This window comes from Anomaloglossus baeobatrachus, chromosome 3 (assembly GCF_048569485.1).
Source record: "Anomaloglossus baeobatrachus isolate aAnoBae1 chromosome 3, aAnoBae1.hap1, whole genome shotgun sequence".
Taxonomy (NCBI): domain Eukaryota; kingdom Metazoa; phylum Chordata; class Amphibia; order Anura; family Aromobatidae; genus Anomaloglossus; species Anomaloglossus baeobatrachus.
In genome coordinates, this window is record NC_134355.1 from 21,456,428 (window position 1) to 21,478,453 (window position 22,026).

General features: G+C 42.9%; 1 protein-coding gene across 3 annotated transcripts in view; it reads left to right on the plus strand.

The window, feature by feature from the left end:
- Positions 1 to 22,026, plus strand: part of LCLAT1 (lysocardiolipin acyltransferase 1) — a 130,957-nt gene that overhangs the window by 55,873 nt on the left and 53,058 nt on the right. For all 3 annotated transcript variants that reach the window (XR_012751566.1, XM_075339049.1, XM_075339050.1), the window contains one exon: positions 1,069 to 1,185. Coding sequence is in view for 2 of the 3 variants with exons in the window: in XM_075339049.1 (XP_075195164.1) it covers positions 1,069 to 1,185 (117 nt within the window). In the remaining variant the exon portion in view is untranslated. The remainder of the gene's footprint in view (positions 1 to 1,068; positions 1,186 to 22,026) is intronic.

The following is a 22,026-nucleotide window of genomic DNA, read 5'->3' on the forward strand; positions in this document are numbered from 1 at the left end:
TCAGTCCGCCATTAATCACCGTTCTCCGGTTATCAGCATTGTGCCAGAAGCGGCTGCAGCTCTGAGCTCATCACAAGATGCAGCGAGCGCTCCTGCTGAATGGGGGAATCAGCTGCCAGCACCGAGCTTTGTTGTGCCGCAGACTCTCCTGCCAAGTAACCGCGCTGAATGAAAGGCCCAGTAATCTGCAACAAGGCGTATCGTTAGGACGCACAAATCTGCTATTACTGAGCTGTCTGCCTGGCGCACACAATGCATTGCGCAGAGCGGAGGTACCGGCTCACTTCTGGGGATGGTGAGCATATCTCCCTGAAGAATAGTGAGCACTGCTCTGGAGTATAATACAGGAGGTAACTCAGGATCAGTAATGTAATGTATGTGCACAGTGACTGCACCAGCAGAATAGTGAGTGCAGCTCTGGAGTATAATAAAGGCGGTAACTCAGGATCAGTAATGTAATGTATGTACACAGTGACTGCACCAGCAGAATAGTGAGTGCAGCTCTGGAGTATAATAAAGGCGGTAACTCAGGATCAGTAATGTAATGTATGTACACAGTGACTGCACCAGCAGAATAGTGAGTGCAGCTCTGGAGTATAATACAGGAGGTAACTCAGGATCAGTAATGTATATACACACTGACTGCACCAGCAGAATAGTGAGTGCAGCTCTGGGGTATAATACAGGATGTAACTCAGGATCAGTAATGTATGTACACAGGGACTGCACCAGCAGAATAGTGAGTGCAGCTCTGGAGTATAATGCAGGATGTAACTCAGGATCAGTAATGTAATGTATGTACATTCACTGCACCAGCAGAATAGTGAGTGCAGCTCTGGAGTATAATACAGGAGGTAACTCAGGATCTGTAATGTATGTACATTCACTGCACCAGCAGAATAGTGAGTGCAGCTCTGGAGTATAATGCAGGATGTTACTCAGGATCAGTAATGTAATGTATGTACATTGACTGCACCAGCAGAATAGTGAGTGCAGCTCTGGAGAATAATATAGGGTTTTTATAACTGGTCTCATCTGACAATTCCCCCCTTTTTTATTTTTTTTTAGAAAATACCAAAGCCCGAAGCCATGAATTTGCAGAAAAGAACGCGCTGGAGAAGTATGACTATGTCCTGCAGCCTCGCACTACGGGATTCACCTTCATCGTGCATCGTCTGAGAGAAGGTAACTGCCCGCTTGCTCCTGTTGTGATGACTGACTGCAGCGGTTCTGGGTTCTTATCATTGATTGTCTGCTCTGGAGTGGGCTGGAGTCAGATGCTGGAAATATCAGCAGCGCAGAGTATTTTAGGAGGAGACTGTGCGGCTTCTTTGGGGAACAATCTAAATGTAGTCGAGCACTTCACTGCTTCTATTATCTTGCGATTGCTCGTTTAGTGTTCTCTGCTTGCTGTCAGTGAATAGCGGCTGTGGACACTTTGTTTTGATTCTGTAATTTTAATGTAGAATTGTACAGATTTTACTCCAGAAATCCAGTGCGAGCCCCAGTGCTGTGCCAGTGATTGGGGGTTTTATAGAAGTCGACCACATACAGCCAAGGACATTCACCTGCAATGCAAGAGACGTCCTCCGAGCAGCATATCCAATCCGTGGGTACCTGCTCGGATTTTATCGAAGAGTTAATTTTACATGAGTTTGCAGCTTTTACACACAGCCTTGTACTTTTCACAGCTGCAGGTTTGTTACAGTTGTGTCACACGGAGATTTTCTCTAACTTCGCCAACTGTCATGTCGGCGTCCGGTCCTGTTCAGATTGCTGATTCTGACACTCCACCTCAGAGATTCTCTGGTGTCTGGGAGCAACACAGGCAGATTCGGGCATCGACCTGCTGTGTGCTGATTCATAGGCAGGGTAGCAAGAGTTAATCTCTGCTAGTCTGCTTTCTTGCTCTCTTTGATCACCTGTTGTGAGGGAGCCAATCACATCTGCTCTCCTCCTATTTATATTGGCTGGATCCTTCCTCCTATGCCAGCTATAGCTTGTGGTTTCCCAGTCTTACTGGTGCTTATATTTCTTGTTGCTTTGTGCGGATGTGGCATTTACCCCTATTGTTTTGTAGCTTCCTTCCTGCTCTTATTTTCCTCCTGAATCTCTGATTGCTGTTTCCTGTGTGTGTGTGTGTGTGTGTGTGTGTGTGTGTGTGTGTGTGTGTGTGTGTGTGTGTGTGTGTGTGTGTGTGTGTGTGTGTCAGACTTTTGGTTTGACTCGTCTCTCTTCAGTGTGTGTGTGTGTGTGTCAGACTTTTGGTTTCACTCATCTCTCTTCATCGTGTGTGTGTATGTGTGTCAGACTTTTGGTTTGACTCGTCTCTCTTCATCAGTGTTTAACATCACACTCTGGCTCCGTCCTCCCCTGGTGGGAGGGTAAAAGCATATTAGGTCTGGTCAGGAGCAAGGTCAGGAACAGCAGGACTCGGGCATCTCCACCATTAGGAGTATCTCTGAGATTAGGGATAGCATTAGGGCCTCAAAGGCCCTACAAAGCTCTTGTTGCTTTGTGCAAATGTGGAGTTTACCCCTGTTGTTTTGTAGCTTCCTTCCTGCTCTTGTTTTCCTCCTGAATCTCTTATTGACCTATTGTGTGTGTAAGAGTTTTGGTTTTCCCTCGTCTCTCTTCATCAGTGTTTAACATCACACTCCGGCTCCGTCCTTCCCTGGTGGGAGGGGAAAATCAGATTAGGTCTGGTTAGGAGCAAGGCCAGGAACAGGACTTCGGCATCTCCACCATTAGGAGTATCCCTGAAATTAGGAACAGCATAGAGGCTCCTATCCCTTTTTATGCAACAAGTCACATTGTGACAAGTTGAGTCCGGTTGCTGAGCACATCCGCGGCACAAATCTCTCCCATCCGGTTTCTTGCAGGGTAGGTAAAATGTATCGGCTTAAAGTCCCGTTTTGTTCCGTTTTTGTTTTATTTTTCCTAAAAAGCTCAATTTTCTCAACTGGATACAATTGTAACAAACCCTCAGATGTGAGAACTATTGAGTCCGCTCAGGCCTTCGGCATCTTCTTGCACACAAGGATAGTTTCGTTCCCCGTGGGGAAAGTAGTGAGCTCTTAAAGGGATAATGAATGGACAGTCGTCTGCACGATACCTGCTTGCATCACCTGGGCCAGAGACCCCCTTTAAATGGCGACATACTTTTAGATGGGGGGATTGTAATTTCCACCTTCTTGAGGAGGAGCAGGTTCGGGGCCACAACCCTGAAATCTATGTTCTCCTTTTCTTGTCTACTATGAGCTGCTTTGCATATTATTTTCCCATGGTGCATTGTCTTCAGGTTTGCCTCCTCAAGGATCCTCCCCATCCCCCAAGAAGTGAGAGGTATAATAAGTGCGGGGTCTTGTGTTTTTCCAGCGATCGGCCCCGAGATCGCCTTTACTTGCCTCAGCAGAAAAAAAAATCTTTGTTTCAATGACAACTTTCCTCCCTCGGTGACTTTCGTGTGAATTGATTCCGGTTCTTGGCAGCCGCCGGTCCTCGGGGGAGAAAAGAAAACCGAGCGACGAACATCATTTTACTCTAAAAATAGGAGAGCAAATATAGTCCCGGGCACGAAATCTGCTTTCTAAGTCTGGGGCCGGATGGAGCGGTGACGGGGATATATTAGCCAGACTCTCCTAAATGGATTAGCCACGTAATGGGAAGATAAATCCCGCAGGATCCGATGTGACGGAGCGATAGGAGGCGATTATGGAGCCGCGCTGGGGGGGATCTGGGGGCAGGGGCTGTAATGCTGCTGCTCACCTGTAGGGGGAACCACACACAAGCAGAGTTTGCAGCAGGTCATATTTCGAGGCTCCGACCTCCCCGATCCTATATGGATTCATGGTACAGCCCCAGCATTCTAAAGCTTCGATTTCAATTCTCTCCATGCACGCTGCAGTGTAAAGTATGGTGGTTTTCATCCCTGTTACAGCCACATTCAAAGGCACTTGACTGCTCTGACTTTTCAGCCCTGCTGCAAGGCGCTTGGTAAGGACGCTGAGTCCCTCGCCATGGACATGTCGGTCTTTTTAACCCATTCTCAAGGTCCTCATGGAAGGTCTATATTAGAGGAGGGTGATGAGACCATTAATAGTGACCTGTGTGGCGTCCCAAATAAATCAATTTACGTAGAGGCAAATTAGATGTATCTAAATAGCATCTAAGATGTAGCCATAGCAACCAGGATGATGTCCTCCATTCTTTACACTGCAGGCTGCACTCATATTAAACTTAATGCAACCTCTTTTAAGAAGGTCTCATCCTTGAAGGAAGTGTTAAAAAGCAGGGGCAGCCTCCATGTAGGAAGCCTCAGAATTTGTTGGTTTGCCACCAGGGGTGGTCTCCTTCTGTGGTGCAGTGGTTGCTTGTGTTCTCTATGGTGTATACAGTATATAGGGGCTATCAATCATTGTACAGGAGGGGGAGGAGGTGAGCTGTGACACCACTTAGCTCTGATCCTCAGGTGCTGGAATTACACCGTGCCCCATTATTATAGCAGACGTCTCATGCAGTACAATCCGTGCCCATGATGTCGTACAAACCATGGATCCCTTTTATGGCTGCCTTAAAGGGAGTGTGTTTATTGTGATGTGAGCAATGCCAAATGTATAAAGCCGCCATTGCTATAAAGTTACACCAAAACCCATGTGTGGCTGTGGCCGGCAGGAGCAGGTAGTTGCCCGCTTCCATTAAAGCTGGCACTGTACATCCCGGAAGCAGCGGCTTATAGCACTTATCCCCACGCTCCCCCAGCCACCCGCAGACGTCAGCCCCGGAGCTTTTCTGGGGCAAGTCTTAGGGTACGTTAGACAAGGCGGGGCAGGGAGGGGGCAGCTTACATGGCACAGGGTCGGACGTGGACCCTTTAAATGTAATAATTGTGGTATAAGGAAACATTCTGCCGCTTTGGAGTCCAGCTTACTCTGCTGCTTGTTTCCCTGCGTGATGACCGTGAATAGGAACGTGGTCCCAAAGGCGGGAATTCTGCAGCGCAATTGTCACAATTGTATCATTTCTAAGCACGCGGATACATTGTGACAAACATCAGGACAGGACGATACCATTGTAACAAAACCTCAGTGGTGTATAGGACCAGGGACTATTTCCAATACTTATCAATCACTACAGAAGAAGGCAGAGACCGCGGCCGCAGCTGCACTTTATACCCTTTATGTAGATGTAAGGATTGAATGTGCTGGTTTCATTCATTGTTTTATTACACAGCGCCCTCTAGTGTTCACAAGTGGAACTGACCCTCCCCCATTGCAGGAAATGTGTAATCACAAAATTACATACAAATTATAGCAAATTTTGAGGAGGAGGTGAGCTGTGAAATCACTTATTGTGAATGGTGTATCCTGTATTATCAGTCATTGTACAGGAGGAGGTGAGCTGCGACATATTGTGAATAGCAGATCCTGTGTTATCCGTCATTTTACAAGAGGAGGAGGAGGTGAGCTGTGAAATCACCTATTGTGAAAGGTGGATTCTGCATTATCAGTCATTGTACAAGAGGAGGAGGAGGTGAGCTGTGACATCACCTAATGTGAATGGTGTATCCTGTATTATCAGTCATTGTACAGGAGGAGGTGAGTTGTGACATATTGTGAATAGCGAATCCTGTGTTTTCAGTTATACAGGAGGAGGAGGTAAGCTGTGACATCACCTATTTGTGAATGGTGGATCCTTTGTTGTCTACTGTATAATAGAGGTGTTATCAGTCATTGTACATGAGGAGGAGGAGAGCTGTGATATCACCTATTGTGAATAGAGGAGCTTGTGTTATCTACTGTATGTAGAGGTGATATCACTCATTGTACAGGAGGAGGTGAGCTGTGACATCACCTATTGTGAATGGTGGATCCTTTGTTGTCTACTGTATAATAGAGGTGTTATCAGTCTATCGTACAAAAGGAGGAGGAGGTGAGCTGTGACATCTATCATGATTAGGGGATCCTGTTATCTACTGTATATAGAGGTGATAACACAGTTCACCACCTCCTGTACAATGAGTGATATCAGTCATTGTACAAGAGGAGGAGGAGGTGAGCTGTTACATCGCGTATTGTGAATGGTGTATCCTGTATTATCAGTCATTTTACAGGAGGAGGTGAGCTGCAACATATTGTGAATACCGGATCCTGTGTTTTTAGTTATTGTACAGGAGGAGGAGGAGAGCTGTGACCTCTATTGTGAATAGGGGAGTTTGTGTTATCTACTGTATATAGAGGTGTTATCACTCATTGTACAGGAGGAGGTGAGCTGTGACATGACCTATTGTGAATGGTGGATCCTTTGTTGTCTACTGTATAATAGAGGTGTTATCAGTCTATCGTACAAAAGGAGGAGGAGGTGAGCTGTGACATCTATCATGATTAGGGGATCCTGTTATCTACTGTATATAGAGGTGATAACACAGTTCACCACCTCCTGTACAATGAGTGATATCAGTCATTGTACAAGAGGAGGATGAGGTGAGCTGTTACATCGCGTATTGTGAATGGTGTATCCTGTATTATCAGTCATTTTACAGGAGGAGGTGAGCTGCAACATATTGTGAATACCGGATCCTGTGTTTTTAGTTATTGTACAGGAGGAGGAGGAGAGCTGTGACCTCTATTGTGAATAGGGGAGTTTGTATTATCTACTGTATATAGAGGTGTTATCATTCATTGTACAGGAGGAGGTGAGCTGTGACATGACCTATTGTGAATGGTGGATCCTTTGTTGTCTACTGTATAATAGAGGTGTTATCAGTCCATTGTACAAGAGCAGGAGGAGGTGAGCTGTGACATCTATTGTGAATAGGGGAGCCTGTGTTATCTACTGTATATAGAGGTGTTATCACTCATTATACAGGAGGAGGAGGAGGTGAGCTGTGACATCACCTATTGTGCATTGTGGATCTTGTGTTATCTGCAGTGTGTATACATAGGAGTGATCAGTCATTGTATAGGAGGGGAGGAGGTGAGCTGTGACAGCACTTAGCACCGATCCATAAAATGTTTTGTAATAGGACCATAAAGGTAAATTATCTGGCGGCAGCTGCCAAACTGCAACTGACTGAGAGTTCTGCAACTTCCTAATATACTTTGTTTCAATTCCTTGTGACGTTCACTGACCGCAACCTCCTGATCACAAATGTAATACAGCACTCGCCCAACAGTGAGATCCGCTGTATCTGCAGCTGGTAACAGTTACTCAGGGAGTATACAGCGTTCTGTCACCTCTACTGATAGCAACAAGTGCAGACTGCTCACATTGTGCCTCAACAGGAAAGAAGCACCATATAATTATATATGTACAGCCGGTATAACCCGGGCATCTCCTGTATATAATTATATATGTACAGCCGGTATAACCTGGGCATCTCCTGTATATAATTATATATGTACAGCCGGTATAACCTGGGCATCTCCTGTATATAATTATATATGTACAGCCGGTATAACCTGGACATCTCCTGTATATAATTATATATGTACAGGCGGTATAACCTGGGCTTCTCCTGTATATAATTATATATGTACAGCCGGTATAACCTGGGCATCTCCTGTATATAATTATATATGTACAGCTGGTATAACCTGGGCATCTCCTGTATATAATTATATATGTACAGCCGGTATAACCTGGGCTTCTCCTGTATATAATTATATATGTACAGCCGGTATAACCTGGGCATCTCCTGTATATAATTATATATGTACAGCCGGTATAACCTGGGCATCTCCTGTATATAATTATATATGTACAGCTGGTATAACCTGGACATCTCCTGTATATAATTATATATGTACAGCCGGTATAACCTGGGCATCTCCTGTATATAATTATATATGTACAGCCGGTATAACCTGGGCATCTCCTGTATATAATTATATATGTACAGCCGGTATAACCTGGGCATCTCCTGTATATAATTATATATGTACAGCTGGTATAACCTGGGCATCTCCTGTATATAATTATATATGTACAGCTGGTATAACCTGGGCATCTCCTGTATATAATTATATATGTACAGCCAGTATAACCTGGGCATCTCCTGTATATAATTATATATGTACAGCCGGTATAACCTGGGCATCTCCTGTATATAATTATATATGTACAGCCGGTATAACCTGGACATCTCCTGTATATAATTATATATGTACAGCTGGTATAACCTGGGCATCTCCTGTATATAATTATATATGTACAGCTGGTATAACCTGGGCATCTCCTGTATATAATTATATATGTACAGCCGGTATAACCTGGCATCTCCTGTATATAATTATATATGTACAGCTGGTATAACCTGGGCATCTCCTGTATATAATTATATATGTACAGCCGGTATAACCTGGGCATCTCCTGTATATAATTATATATGTACAGCTGGTATAACCTGGGCATCTCCTGTATATAATTGTATATGCACAGCTGGTATAACCTGGACATCTCCTGTATATAATTATATATGTACAGCCGGTATAACCTGGGCATCTCCTGTATATAATTATATATGTACAGCCGGTATAACCTGGGCATCTCCTGTATATAATTATATATGTACAGCTGGTATAACCTGGGCATCTCCTGTATATAATTATATATGTACAGCCGGTATAACCTGGGCATCTCCTGTATATAATTATATATGTACAGCCGGTATAACCTGGGCATCTCCTGTATATAATTATATATGTACAGCCGGTATAACCTGGACATCTCCTGTATATAATTATATATGTACAGCTGGTATAACCTGGGCATCTCCTGTATATAATTATATATGTACAGCTGGTATAACCTGGGCATCTCCTGTATATAATTATATATGTACAGCCGGTATAACCTGGGCATCTCCTGTATATAATTATATATGTACAGCTGGTATAACCTGGACATCTCCTGTATATAATTATATATGTACAGCTGGTATAACCTGGGCATCTCCTGTATATAATTATATATGTACAGCTGGTATAACCTGGGCATCTCCTGTATATAATTATATATGTACAGCCGGTATAACCTGGGCATCTCCTGTATATAATTATATATGTACAGCTGGTATAACCTGGACATCTCCTGTATATAATTATATATGTACAGCCGGTATAACCTGGACATCTCCTGTATATAATTATATATGTACAGCCGGTATAACCTGGGCATCTCCTGTATATAATTATATATGTACAGCCGGTATATCCTGGGCATCTCCTGTATATAATTATATATGTACAGCCGGTATAACCTGGGCATCTACTGTATATAATTATATATGTACAGGCGGTATAACCTGGGCTTCTCCTGTATATAATTATATATGTACAGCCGGTATAACCTGGGCATCTCCTGTATATAATTATATATGTACAGCCGGTATAACCTGGGCATCTCCTGTATATAATTATATATGTACAGCTGGTATAACCTGGACATCTCCTGTATATAATTATATATGTACAGCCGGTATAACCTGGGCATCTCCTGTATATAATTATATATGTACAGCTGGTATAACCTGGACATCTCCTGTATATAATTATATATGTACAGCTGGTATAACCTGGACATCTCCTGTATATAATTATATATGTACAGCCGGTATAACCTGGACATCTCCTGTATATAATTATATATGTACAGCCGGTATAACCTGGGCATCTCCTGTATATAATTATATATGTACAGCTGGTATAACCTGGACATCTCCTGTATATAATTATATATGTACAGCTGGTATAACCTGGACATCTCCTGTATATAATTATATATGTACAGCTGGTATAACCTGGGCATCTCCTGTATATAATTATATATGTACAGCTGGTATAACCTGGGCATCTCCTGTATATAATTATATATGTACAGCCGGTATAACCTGGGCATCTCCTGTATATAATTATATATGTACAGCCGGTATAACCTGGACATCTCCTGTATATAATTATATATGTACAGCCGGTATAACCTGGGCATCTCCTGTATATAATTATATATGTACAGCCGGTATATCCTGGGCATCTCCTGTATATAATTATATATGTACAGCCGGTATAACCTGGGCATCTACTGTATATAATTATATATGTACAGCTGATATAACCTGGGCATCTCCTGTATATAATTATATATGTAAAGCTGGTATAACCTGGGCATCTCCTGTATATAATTATATATGTACAGCCGGTATAACCTGGGCATCTCCTGTATATAATTATATATGTACAGCCGGTATAACCTGGGCATCTCCTGTATATAATTATATATGTACAGCCGGTATAACCTGGGCATCTCCTGTATATAATTATATATGTACAGCCGGTATAACCTGGGCATCTCCTGTATATAATTATATATGTACAGCTGGTATAACCTGGGCATCTCCTGTATATAATTGTATATGCACAGCTGGTATAACCTGGACATCTCCTGTATATAATTATATATGTACAGCCGGTATAACCTGGGCATCTCCTGTATATAATTATATATGTACAGCCGGTATAACCTGGGCATCTCCTGTATATAATTATATATGTACAGCCGGTGTAACCTGGGCATCTCCTGTATATAATTATATATGTACAGCCGGTGTAACCTGGGCATCTCCTGTATATAATTATATATGTACAGCCGGTATAACCTGGGTATCTCCTGTATATAATTATATATGTACAGCTGGTATAACCTGGACATCTCCTGTATATAATTATATATGTACAGCTGATATAACCTGGACATCTCCTGTATATAATTATATATGTACAGCTGGTATAACCTGGACATCTCCTGTATATAATTATATATGTACAGCTGGCATAACCTGGGCATCTCCTGTATATAATTATATATGTACAGCCGGTATAACCTGGGTATCTCCTGTATATAATTATATATGTACAGCTGGTATAACCTGGACATCTCCTGTATATAATTATATATGTACAGCTGGTATAACCTGGACATCTCCTGTATATAATTATATATGTACAGCTGGTATAACCTGGCTGTGCTTCTCCTGTATATAATTATATATGTACAGCTGGTATAACCTGGGCATCTCCTGTATATAATTATATATGTACAGCTGGTATAACCTGGGTATCTCCTGTATATAATTATATATGTACAGCTGGTATAACCTGGACATCTCCTGTATATAATTATATATGTACAGCTGGTATAACCTGGGCATCTCCTGTATATAATTATATATGTACAGCTGCTATAACCTGGGCATCTCCTGTATATAATTATATATGTACAGCTGGTATAACCTGGGCATCTCCTGTATATAATTATATATGTACAGCCGGTATAATCTGGACATCTCCTGTATATAATTATATATGTACAGCTGGTATAACCTGGACATCTCCTGTATATAATTATATATGTACAGCCGGTATAACCTGGGCATCTCCTGTATATAATTATATATATACAGCTGATATAACCTGGGCATCTCCTGTATATAATTATATATGTACAGCCGGTATAACCTGGGCATCTCCTGTATATAATTATATATGTACAGCTGGTATAACCTGGGTATCTCCTTTATATAATTATATATGTACAGCAGGTATAACCTGGGCATCTCCTGTATATAATTATATATGTACAGCTGCTATACCTGGGCATCTCCTGTATATAATTACATATGTACAGCTGGTATAACCTGAGCATCTCCTGTATATAATTATATATGTACAGCTGGTATAACCTGGGTATCTCCTGTATATAATTATATATGTACAGCCGGTATAACCTGGGCATCTCCTGTATATAATTATATATGTACAGCTGCTATAACCTGGGCATCTCCTGTATATAATTACATATGTACAGCTGGTATAACCTGGGCATCTCCTGTATATAATTACATATGTACAGCTGGTATAACCTGGGAATCTCCTGTATATAATTATATATGTACAGCTGGTATAACCTGGGTATCTCCTGTATATAATTATATATGTACAGCCGGTATAACCTGGGCATCTCCTGTATATAATTATATATGTACAGCTGGTATAACCTGGGTATCTCCTGTATATAATTATATATGTACAGCTGCTATAACCTGGGCATCTCCTGTATATAATTATATATGTACAGCCGGTATAACCTGGGGCATCTCCTGTATATAATTATATATGTACAGCTGGTATAACCTGGGTATCTCCTGTATATAATTATATATGTACAGCTGGTATAACCTGGGTATCTCCTGTATATAATTATATATGTACAGCTGGTATAAACCTGGGTATCTGTCACGCTCCCCGGGTCCCCTGCTCTGCTCCCCGGCTCACCTGCCACGCTCCCCGGCTTCCCTGCGTCGCTCCCCGGTTCCTCTGTCCGGCGTCAGCCGCTCCCCGGTCTCCAGCCTCCATTGCCTGCGGTCCCCCAGGTGTCCTGGTCCCCCGCTCCCGGCGCCCGTCGGCTACTCAGCCCCAGCCCGGCTCTCCTGCTTCCTGCTCACCGCTCCCTGCCCTGGCTTCTGGCACCCGGGCCTCGCGCATGCGCATTAGGGCGCTGCGCAGCGGTCATTGACCCTCTCTTAAAGGGCCAGCGTCCACTGACAGGAAATTGAACACACAGGTACAGGGTATAAAGGGGTTTAGTGTCTGATATAGAAAGGGGTTAAATGGTTTTCTCTATTTCTTTATTAAAGAGACAAGATCAAGGATTATTATTGTTTCTAAATGTTCTTCTTATCTTCTTCTTATCTCATATGCATGACTCTACATTTCTGTTTTGCTGAAACTTAAAGGTCATATGAGCAACTTGTAAATTTCCAGCTAGAAGCTTTATTTGCAATATCACATTGATCTGTAAATGGTATATAATAAACTGTACGTTAAATAAACAGAAGAATTGATCATGCTCACATGAATGATGCAGGTCTTTTTTCTCCGAGCGCTCGCTCTTGATTAGGTCTGAAGAGGCCTAATTGAGAAGACCCTCACTGGTGATCCCATAAGCTGACTTGTGACAAAACAGAACAGCTACAACAGTTTTTGGTGCCCAACGTGGAGCCGTGGCCAACCAGCCTATTCGGAAGAAGTTTTGGGGACTCTTGAGACAGTGAAATTTCAGCTGCAGCAAGGTGAGAAGCTTTATTCTTACACTTTATTTCACTCTCTCTGATTTCCCGAATATTCTGGGTAAGGCTGTACACACGGTTCAAGAACTCTGGCATCACCAGTGAGTATTGTTTTTTCATGCATGTCTGAATGAGAGTTGAAATATAGAGTAATAAGATAATCTGTTGTCCGTCCATTAACTGATTGCATAGATTGCATAGCACGGAATTTGGGACAGTCTCTGTATAATTGCATTTGCTGTGTTGCTGTGTTTTGTGTTTTGCTTTGGCCATCTTTGCATCTTTGATGGGCAATACACTGGTCTAGGGATATGTGTTCATAAGTGGTTCCATACTAATGCCTAGATAAAGTAGGCAGGCAATAGGTTGTTGTATATTGATGAGAAGCCTCTGAATAACAAAGTGACAAGTAATTGAGATAAGAGACTTGGTGAAATAATATGTATGTATAAGTCTAATGGTTATAGGTCATACTGTGGACTGTGAAAAGATGTTCCGGTTATGAAATGTCACAGGGCATAGCCATATAGAGTATTTGAGTGGATACCTGACATATGTATTTTTTTTTCCCATCAGTGTCAAGAGCGGTTTAGATAATTTTATTTGCATGTGAGGTTAACTGATCCTTGGAAGGTGTATTGTTACATATGCTTCTGGAATCAATGAATGAGTAGGACAAGTGGTCCTGGGATCTGTCCTTATAGTGAGATATTGTGTGTTTCTTCCCCTCCAAATGGGGATGAAGGTTTTATAGCAAAGTAGAATATTAGTGCTGTGAAGGTATATAAGTAGTCTCAATTTTCTGCTAGGATTGTGTATTATACCAGTGGGTATTAGGGATGTTTTGGGGAAAACTGAATCTGGATCTGGACAAAGAATTCTTTTTGAGATAACACTCTTGCTAAACAAACTGTGCGCTGACATTCTTTTGGGAGGGGTCAAGTGAACAGCTGCGCGATTTTCTGCCCTTTGTGAGAAGTCAGCTCTGTTAATTGTATTGGTTTAACCTCTACTTTACGTTCGTTGCTGGAATACTCTGTAAAGGACCAGCATGAAGTACCCAACTGCACATCAGGTTTGAAGAAGTGGGTTAGAGAGCCGTGTGGCCTTCCCACTTACATGGAGGTGGTCTAGCAGGTGAGAGGACTATCACACCTGGTCCTTCCTGCTTTAGTCATCTGGTCTATTGGGTGAGAGAGGTTTTTAACCCTTCCCAATACGCCCTACAAGTGTAGCAGGTGAGAGTGAATGCTGATTGAGCCTTCTTGCTACCACTTGAGAGCCCATTCTGACTTGCCAGGAGACGTGTGGCCTGTTAACAAGGTTCAGGGACACTGAGAGGGCATTTGCAGAAAGGTGTGGCTGTGTGGGAATAAGTTGAAGCCATGGGCAACTTGTTCAGTGTGCAGTGTGGGGCTCCAGCAGGATCCAAAACAGCCAAACAGATAGTGCAAGAAAGGAAAGTCAAGGAAGCAGTGAAAAATGTCAGACCAATACTCAGAAAGGCAGACATGCCAGAGTGTGGGTGTGTTTGGATGTTGAGAAATGGCACAGATTCAGGGAAGAGGTGCAGCATTGTGGATGTAAAGAAATAACAGTGGGATGTATTATTATATTATTGTTATGTAAAGTGTATTATAATGTTTTAATGCACCAAGAGCAAAAACTGTGACTGCTACGGCCCCCCCCCTTCACATAAGCAGAAACCCAGACCAGATGAATGGACTTGTAAACATTGTAGTCAGAAGAACCCAGACTGGAGAAGTACTTGTGCTACGTGTAGTGTTACTCGCCCTAAGCAGATTGCACTAACTCCTGTTCGAACCAGATCACATGTGATGACAGAGGACGCTGACACTGAGACAGAGGTAGTGAAGGAATTGAGTTTTGGGGAGGAAGCTGGACATTACTCTGACGGTGAGGAAAGAAAACAGTTATCTGACCCTGAAGACCAACCTTTCCCTCTTTCCCTGACTGACGTAATACAGCAGGAAGGGGAGAGTATAGAGACGTACTTTTGGAGGTTACAGCTGAAGTGGGCAGACGTGGGGTACAAAGTCAGAACCTCCCTTAATGACAAAATACTGATGAGTATATTCATTAACGGTATGAATAAGGTTTTACGAAAAGCAGTACAGACAGCCAGACCTGAGTGGAGAAACATGGACCCAACAGACCTTCTGCAAGTAGCTAAGGGGGTTGAACTGACAAAATGCAAGCGACCAGTTATGTATGCTAGAGCACAAGGAAGACAGTGGAAGCAGAAAGGGAGGGCACCAGGTGACCTAGCGACCGTACAGTGCTGGAATTGTGGACAGAATGGACATTACGCCAGACAGTGCAAAAACCCCAAATAGGAGAGGGAGCAGACTGACTCTCCTCCTTCCTTCCCTCCTCCTTTGCCTCTGGCCTAGGAAACTGGTGACCATGAAGGGACTGGAGGGATTGGTGTTTGAAATTCCCTTGATAAAACAGTATCCCTTAAGCCCAGCCAAATCAATGGCCCTGACCAGAGAATGTGTGCAAGCAGGGGCTCTAGTACAAAGGTCCTCCCCTGTAACACTCCCTTGTATCCAATCAAGAAAAAAAGGGCCCAAAGGTTCCCCTGACACGTACAGAATGGTGCATGATCTGAGAGCTGTCAATGCTGTCACTGAGAGTGTAACACCAATTGTTCCAAACCCACATACCTTACTGTCACAAATCCCAGGGACCTCCAAATGTTTTACAGTAATTGATTTGGCAAATGCATTTTTCTCTGTGCCTCTACACCCTGACTGTCAGTATCTTTTTGCCTTCACACATGAGGGGAAACAGTACATGTGGACAGTCCTCCCGCAAGGAGGAATGAATTCACCTACCATTTATTCTACAGCTATGGCAGGAATTCTGGAGCGGTGGCAACCGCCTCATCCACAGGTTACGCTATTGCAGTACGTGGATGACCTTTTGCTCTGCTGTCCAGACCAGACGTCCTGCAAGGAAGCCACAATTTCTTTGCTGTGTTTTCTGGCAGAGAATGGTTGCAAAGTTTCACGTGAAAAATTACAGTACTGTAAGCAAAAGGTAACATTTTTGGGTCACTGTATCTCTGAAGGTACGAGACACCTGACTGAGGAGAGAAAACAAGCAGTCCAAAATCTCTCCTTACCCAGGTCCCACCGGCAACTGCGCACCTTTTTGGGCTTAGTGTCATACTGCAGGCCTTGGATAAGGTCTGCCTCGCAAATGATGCAACCCCTCTATGATTGTCTGTCATCTGACCCCTTTGACCTCACTCAGGAAGCTATTGACTCCTTTCATTCCCTTAAACTACTCATTGTATCTGCCCCGGCCCTGGGTATTCCAAATTACGATCAACCATTTTTCTTGTTTTGCACAGAACAGGGAGGGCATGCGACAGCCGTCCTCACACAGCAACATGGTGACAAACAAAGACCAGTAGCTTACTACTCAGCGCGATTGGACCCAGTTGTCAGAGGGTCACCCACATGTGTCCGTGCTGTAGCGGCTGCTGCAGTACTGCTAGGGAAAGCTTGCGAGATCACATTGACATTTCCCTTAGCAATTTACTCCCCGCATGACATTCATGCTATACTTGTGCAAGTCCAACCGAAACACCTGTCTATGGCCAGACAGCTCAGACTTGAATGTGCCCTTCTGATTCCTGAGTATGTCACCCTCAAGAGGTGCAATGTTCTGAATCCAGCCACCCTTTTGCCAGTAGATTCAGAAAAGGGGGAATTGGTGACAAGTGAGGATGAATACTTTGACATGACGCACGAGCATGGCTGCATAGAGCTGATGAGTCAGGAGACTGCAGGTTTTCCACATGTCTATGATACACCTATTACTAATGCAGATTTTGAGTTTTTTGTAGATGGCTCCAGATACCACCTGGATGGGAGATTCTACACTGGATATGCAGTAGTATCCTCGCATGAGGTAATCCGAGCTGAACCACTCCCGCCGCACATGTCCGCGCAGGAGGCGGAGCTAACAGCGCTCATTGAGGCGTGTAGAGCGGGATCAGGTAGGAAAATTAATGTTTATTCAGACTCAAAGTATGGATTTGGGATCTGTCATGATTTTGGCCCTATCTGGAGAAGTAGAGCTTTTCTTACGTCAGCTGGTAAGCCTATTAAAAATGCAGAATTGGTAAAACGGTTAATGGAGGCACTAATGTTACCAGTCCAGGTTGGCATCATTAAGGTGAAAGCACACACAAAAGGTGACTCACTGGAGGTAGCGGGCAATAGAAGGGCGGATGCAGCTGCGAAAGCAGCGGCAAAGAGGCCTAGGGATCAGAGGATAGTGGCAGGGAGCCAGCAAGTCCCAGCCACAGTAAGTCTGGATGTCCTGAAATCCCTCCAGCATCAGGCTGCCCAAACAGAGAAGGAACACTGGGGGAAAATGGGAGCTGGGCTGAACTCAAATGGAGTATGGGAAAGTAAGGATAGGTTGTGTTTACCAAGGTCCCTGTTCCCTATGATGGCACAAACAACACATGGCCCCACTCACGCCTCAAAAAGTCACATGTGTAACCAGGTGAATGCCTTCTGGATCGCTCCTGGCTTCAGTTACGTAGCCTCCAAACACGTACAATCCTGCATTATCTGCGCACAACACAACCCAGGTAAAACAGTAAAAGTCCCTAAGAAAGCAACACCCAAACCGCTCTATCCGTTTCAACGACTGCAAATAGACTACATACAACTACCCAAGGTAGGAGTGTATGAATACGTCCTGGTATGTGTAGATCTCTTCTCAGGATGGGTTGAGGCCTATCCAGTAAAATGTGCAAATGCTAAAACAACTGCAGAAAAACTGATGAAGGAACTAGTCTGTCGGTATGGCATCCCAGAAGCCATAGAAAGTGACAGGGGTACACACTTCACTGGAGAAATAATGAGGGACATTATGCAGGCCCTGGGAATAGAGCAGGCGTCCATACCCCTTATCATCCACAGAGCAGTGGAAAAGTAGAGAGATTAAACGGGACACTTAAACTAAAAATTCAAAAGGCCATGGCAGAGACAGGAAAGAATTGGGTAGAGTGCTTATCCCTGGCACTCTTTTCAGTCAGACACACTCCATATAGAAAGACAGGCTTGTCTCCTTTTGAAGTCCTTTTTGGTAGTGCCCCAAAAACAGGTCTCTACTTTCCACAAGTGTTACAGATGCAGCACGGCACTATGACAGCCTACGTCCAGGCCTTACAGGAAAGACTTAATGTGGTGCATAAACATGTCTTTTCATCCATTCCAGATCCCAATGCAAGTGCAGCTGTGCATCAGCTGAATCCAGGTGATTGGGTGGTCGTGCGCAGACACGTGAGAAGGAGCCTAGATCCACGCTTTGATGGCCCATTCCAAGTCCAGCTGACCACATCCACCTCAGTGAAACTTGAGGGAAAACCCACCTGGATCCACGCCAGTCACTGTAAAAAGGTCACTCCACCGGCAGAATGACAGTCTTGCTAATTATCCTGCTAGGTGTAGCAGGGTTGCTGCAACAAACAAAGACACTGAGCGAACTTTTAACTACGGACTGGGATAATAAACTCATTCGCCACCATATTTCTCTTACTGAGGACATGGAAGGAGAAAAGCCAAAAGACTGTTGGATCTGCACACACAGTCCTATTTCTTCAAAGACTATGCCTTATTTAGCCTTACCTCTGGAACCACAGGAGGTGTTGGTACCAGACTGTATACACAATGAAACCTGGACTCTATCGATATTCTGGTGAAAAGATGTATTTGCCACCTTGACTATAGCTGGAAAGGTCACTAATCCCTGGTTCCAGCTAAATATCACACAGCCTAGGGGACAGTCGTGGTGGATGGAATACAATCCGGACATTGAGGGTGCAGTTACCAAACTAAAGACTAAGATCCCTCATTCAGGCCCCATTACCTACGATGGATTATGGTTCAGTCTTCAATATAATGATGTTGCTATCTGTGGAAAGGACAATGATTGTTTCCGTGTGTTTGTGTCTATGTGTGTATCTACATACATAGTCACCAGTTTTTGTCTGTTCTCCTATTATACGTATATATGTATATATATGGATGATTCCAGCAAAGACTCCTGGTGGGGAAATACATTTTCTTTTATATTTTTTTTTTTTTTGGACATTTTTCTTGGACATTTTCTTTTATGAATCCAGCTAATTGGTTTAAGGGCCTAGCAGGTTGGGTTTCTGGCATTATACAGTCCTGTATGCAAATATTGTTATTCTGTCTATTGCTTTATATAGCTGTAAAAGCATTGATATATGCGTTAGCTAAACTATTGAATAATGTATGTTCTAAGAGTTTCAGTATTGAACCATCTGTAGTTTACTACGGACCCCAAATGGCCTCTGCTGACCGGGAGTAGGTGTCCACACTGAGGGTGGATGGGTGAAGTCTTAGGAAGACCCCTCATGGGTACTAGGCCCATGAGCCAGCAGCTCCTGTTTGGACGCCTACTGACCCTGTAGTGAAGGTTATACCATTTACAAAAGGAGGAAATTGATATAGAAGGGTTAAATGGTTTCTCTATTTCTTTATTAAAGATATTTTATTTCATTAGTAAGTAGTTCATAGTCAGAGCCTTCGGAATAAGAGACAAGATCAAGGATTATTATTGTTTCTAAATGTTCTTCTTATCTTCTTCTTATCTCATATGCATGACTCTACATTTCTGTTTTGCTGAAACTTAAAGGTCATATGAGCAACTTGTAAATTTCCAGCTAGAAGCTTTATTTGCAATATCACATTGATCTGTAAATGGTATAAATAAACTGTACGTTAAATAAACAGAAGAATTGATCATGCTCACATGAATGATGCAGGTCTTTTTCTCCGAGCGCTCGCTCTTGATTAGGTCTGAAGAGGCCTAATTGAGAAGACCTCACTGGTGATCCCATAAGCTGACTTGTGACAAAACAGAACAGCTACAACAGTGTCCAAGTGGGCGGGGCCTGTTCTTCGTGTTTCCTAAGCTAGGAGTCAGGTCTCCTTGTGTCTCTGTGATATACTCACCTATCTCTCTTCTAGAGCCACTCCTGCCTCGCCATCCGGTCCTGCCGACTCCCGAAACCCAAACGCTGACTATCTGCCATCCCGTCAGCCCGTTCCATCTCTGATCCCTGTGGTGACCCGTCCTCTCGCTCCATCGGTTCCGGATTCTGCCTGACAACACCTCGGCCTCCAAACCTGAGCTCCGTCACCCGGACTACCCTCAGTGACTCCGTGGTCCCAGGGACTTCACCATTCTACTCTGTTGCACGGACTGTCCTGCTACCTGTAGTGCTCCGGCTACCGGACTCCTTGCCTTCAGGAAGGTGTTCGGCCCAGTGGATCCACCTCCTGGGTCTGCCCGTCCATCTGGCCCTAACAGTATCTTCTGTATATAATTATATATGTACAGCCGGTATAACCTGGGCATCTCCTTTATATAATTATACATGTACAGCCGGTATAACCTGGGTATCTCCTGTATATAATTATATATGTACAGCCGGTATAACCTGGGTATCTCCTGTATATAATTATATATATACAGCTGGTATAACCTGGGTATCTCCTGTATATAATTATATATGTACAGCTGGTATAACCTGGGTATCTCCTGTATATAATTATATATGTACAGCTGGTATAACCTGGGTATCTCCTGTATATAATTATATATATACAGCTGGTATAACCTGGGTATCTCCTGTATATAATTATATATGTACAGCTGGTATAACCCGGGCATCTCCTGTATATAATTATATATGTACAGCTGGTATAACCTGGGCATCTCATGTATATAATTATATATGTACAGCTGGTATAACCTGGGCATCTCCTGTATATAATTATATATGTACAGCTGGTATAACCTGGACATCTCCTGTATATAATTATATATGTACAGCTGGTATAACCTGGACATCTCCTGTATATAATTATATATGTACAGCCGGTATAACCTGGGCATCTCCTGTATATAATTATATATGTACAGCTGGCATAACCTGGGTATTTCCTGCATATAATTATATATGTACAGCTGGTATAACCTGGGCGTCTCCTGTATATAATTATATATGTACAGCTGGTATAACCCGGGCATCTCCTGTATATAATTATATATGTACAGCTGGTATAACCTGGGTATTTCCTGTATATAATTATATATGTACAGCTGGTATAACCTGGGCGTCTCCTGTATATAATTATATATGTACAGCTGGTATAACCTGGGCATCTCCTGTATATAATTATATATGTACAGCTGCTATAACCCGGGCATCTCCTGTATATAATTATATATGTACAGCCGGTATAACCTGGGCATCTCCTGTATATAATTATACATGTACATCTGGTATAAGCTGGGCATCTCCTGTATATAATTATATATGTACAGCTGGTATAACCTGGGTATCTCCTGTATATAATTATATATGTACAGCTGGTATATCCGGGGTATCTCCTGTATATAATTATATATGTACAGCTGGTATAACCTGGGCATCTCCTGTATATAATTATATATGTACAGCTGGTATAACCTGGACATCTCCTGTATATAATTATATATGTACAGCTGGTATAACCTGGGCATCTCCTGTATATAATTATATATGTACAGCCGGTATAACCTGGGCATCTCCTGTATATAATTATATATGTACAGCTGGTATAACCTGGACATCTCCTGTATATAATTATATATGTACAGCTGGTATAACCTGGGCATCTCCTGTATATAATTATATATGTACAGCCGGTATAACCTGGACATCTCCTGTATATAATTATATATGTACAGCCGGTATAACCTGGACATCTCCTGTATATAATTATATATGTACAGCCGGTATAACCTGGGCATCTCCTGTATATAATTATATATGT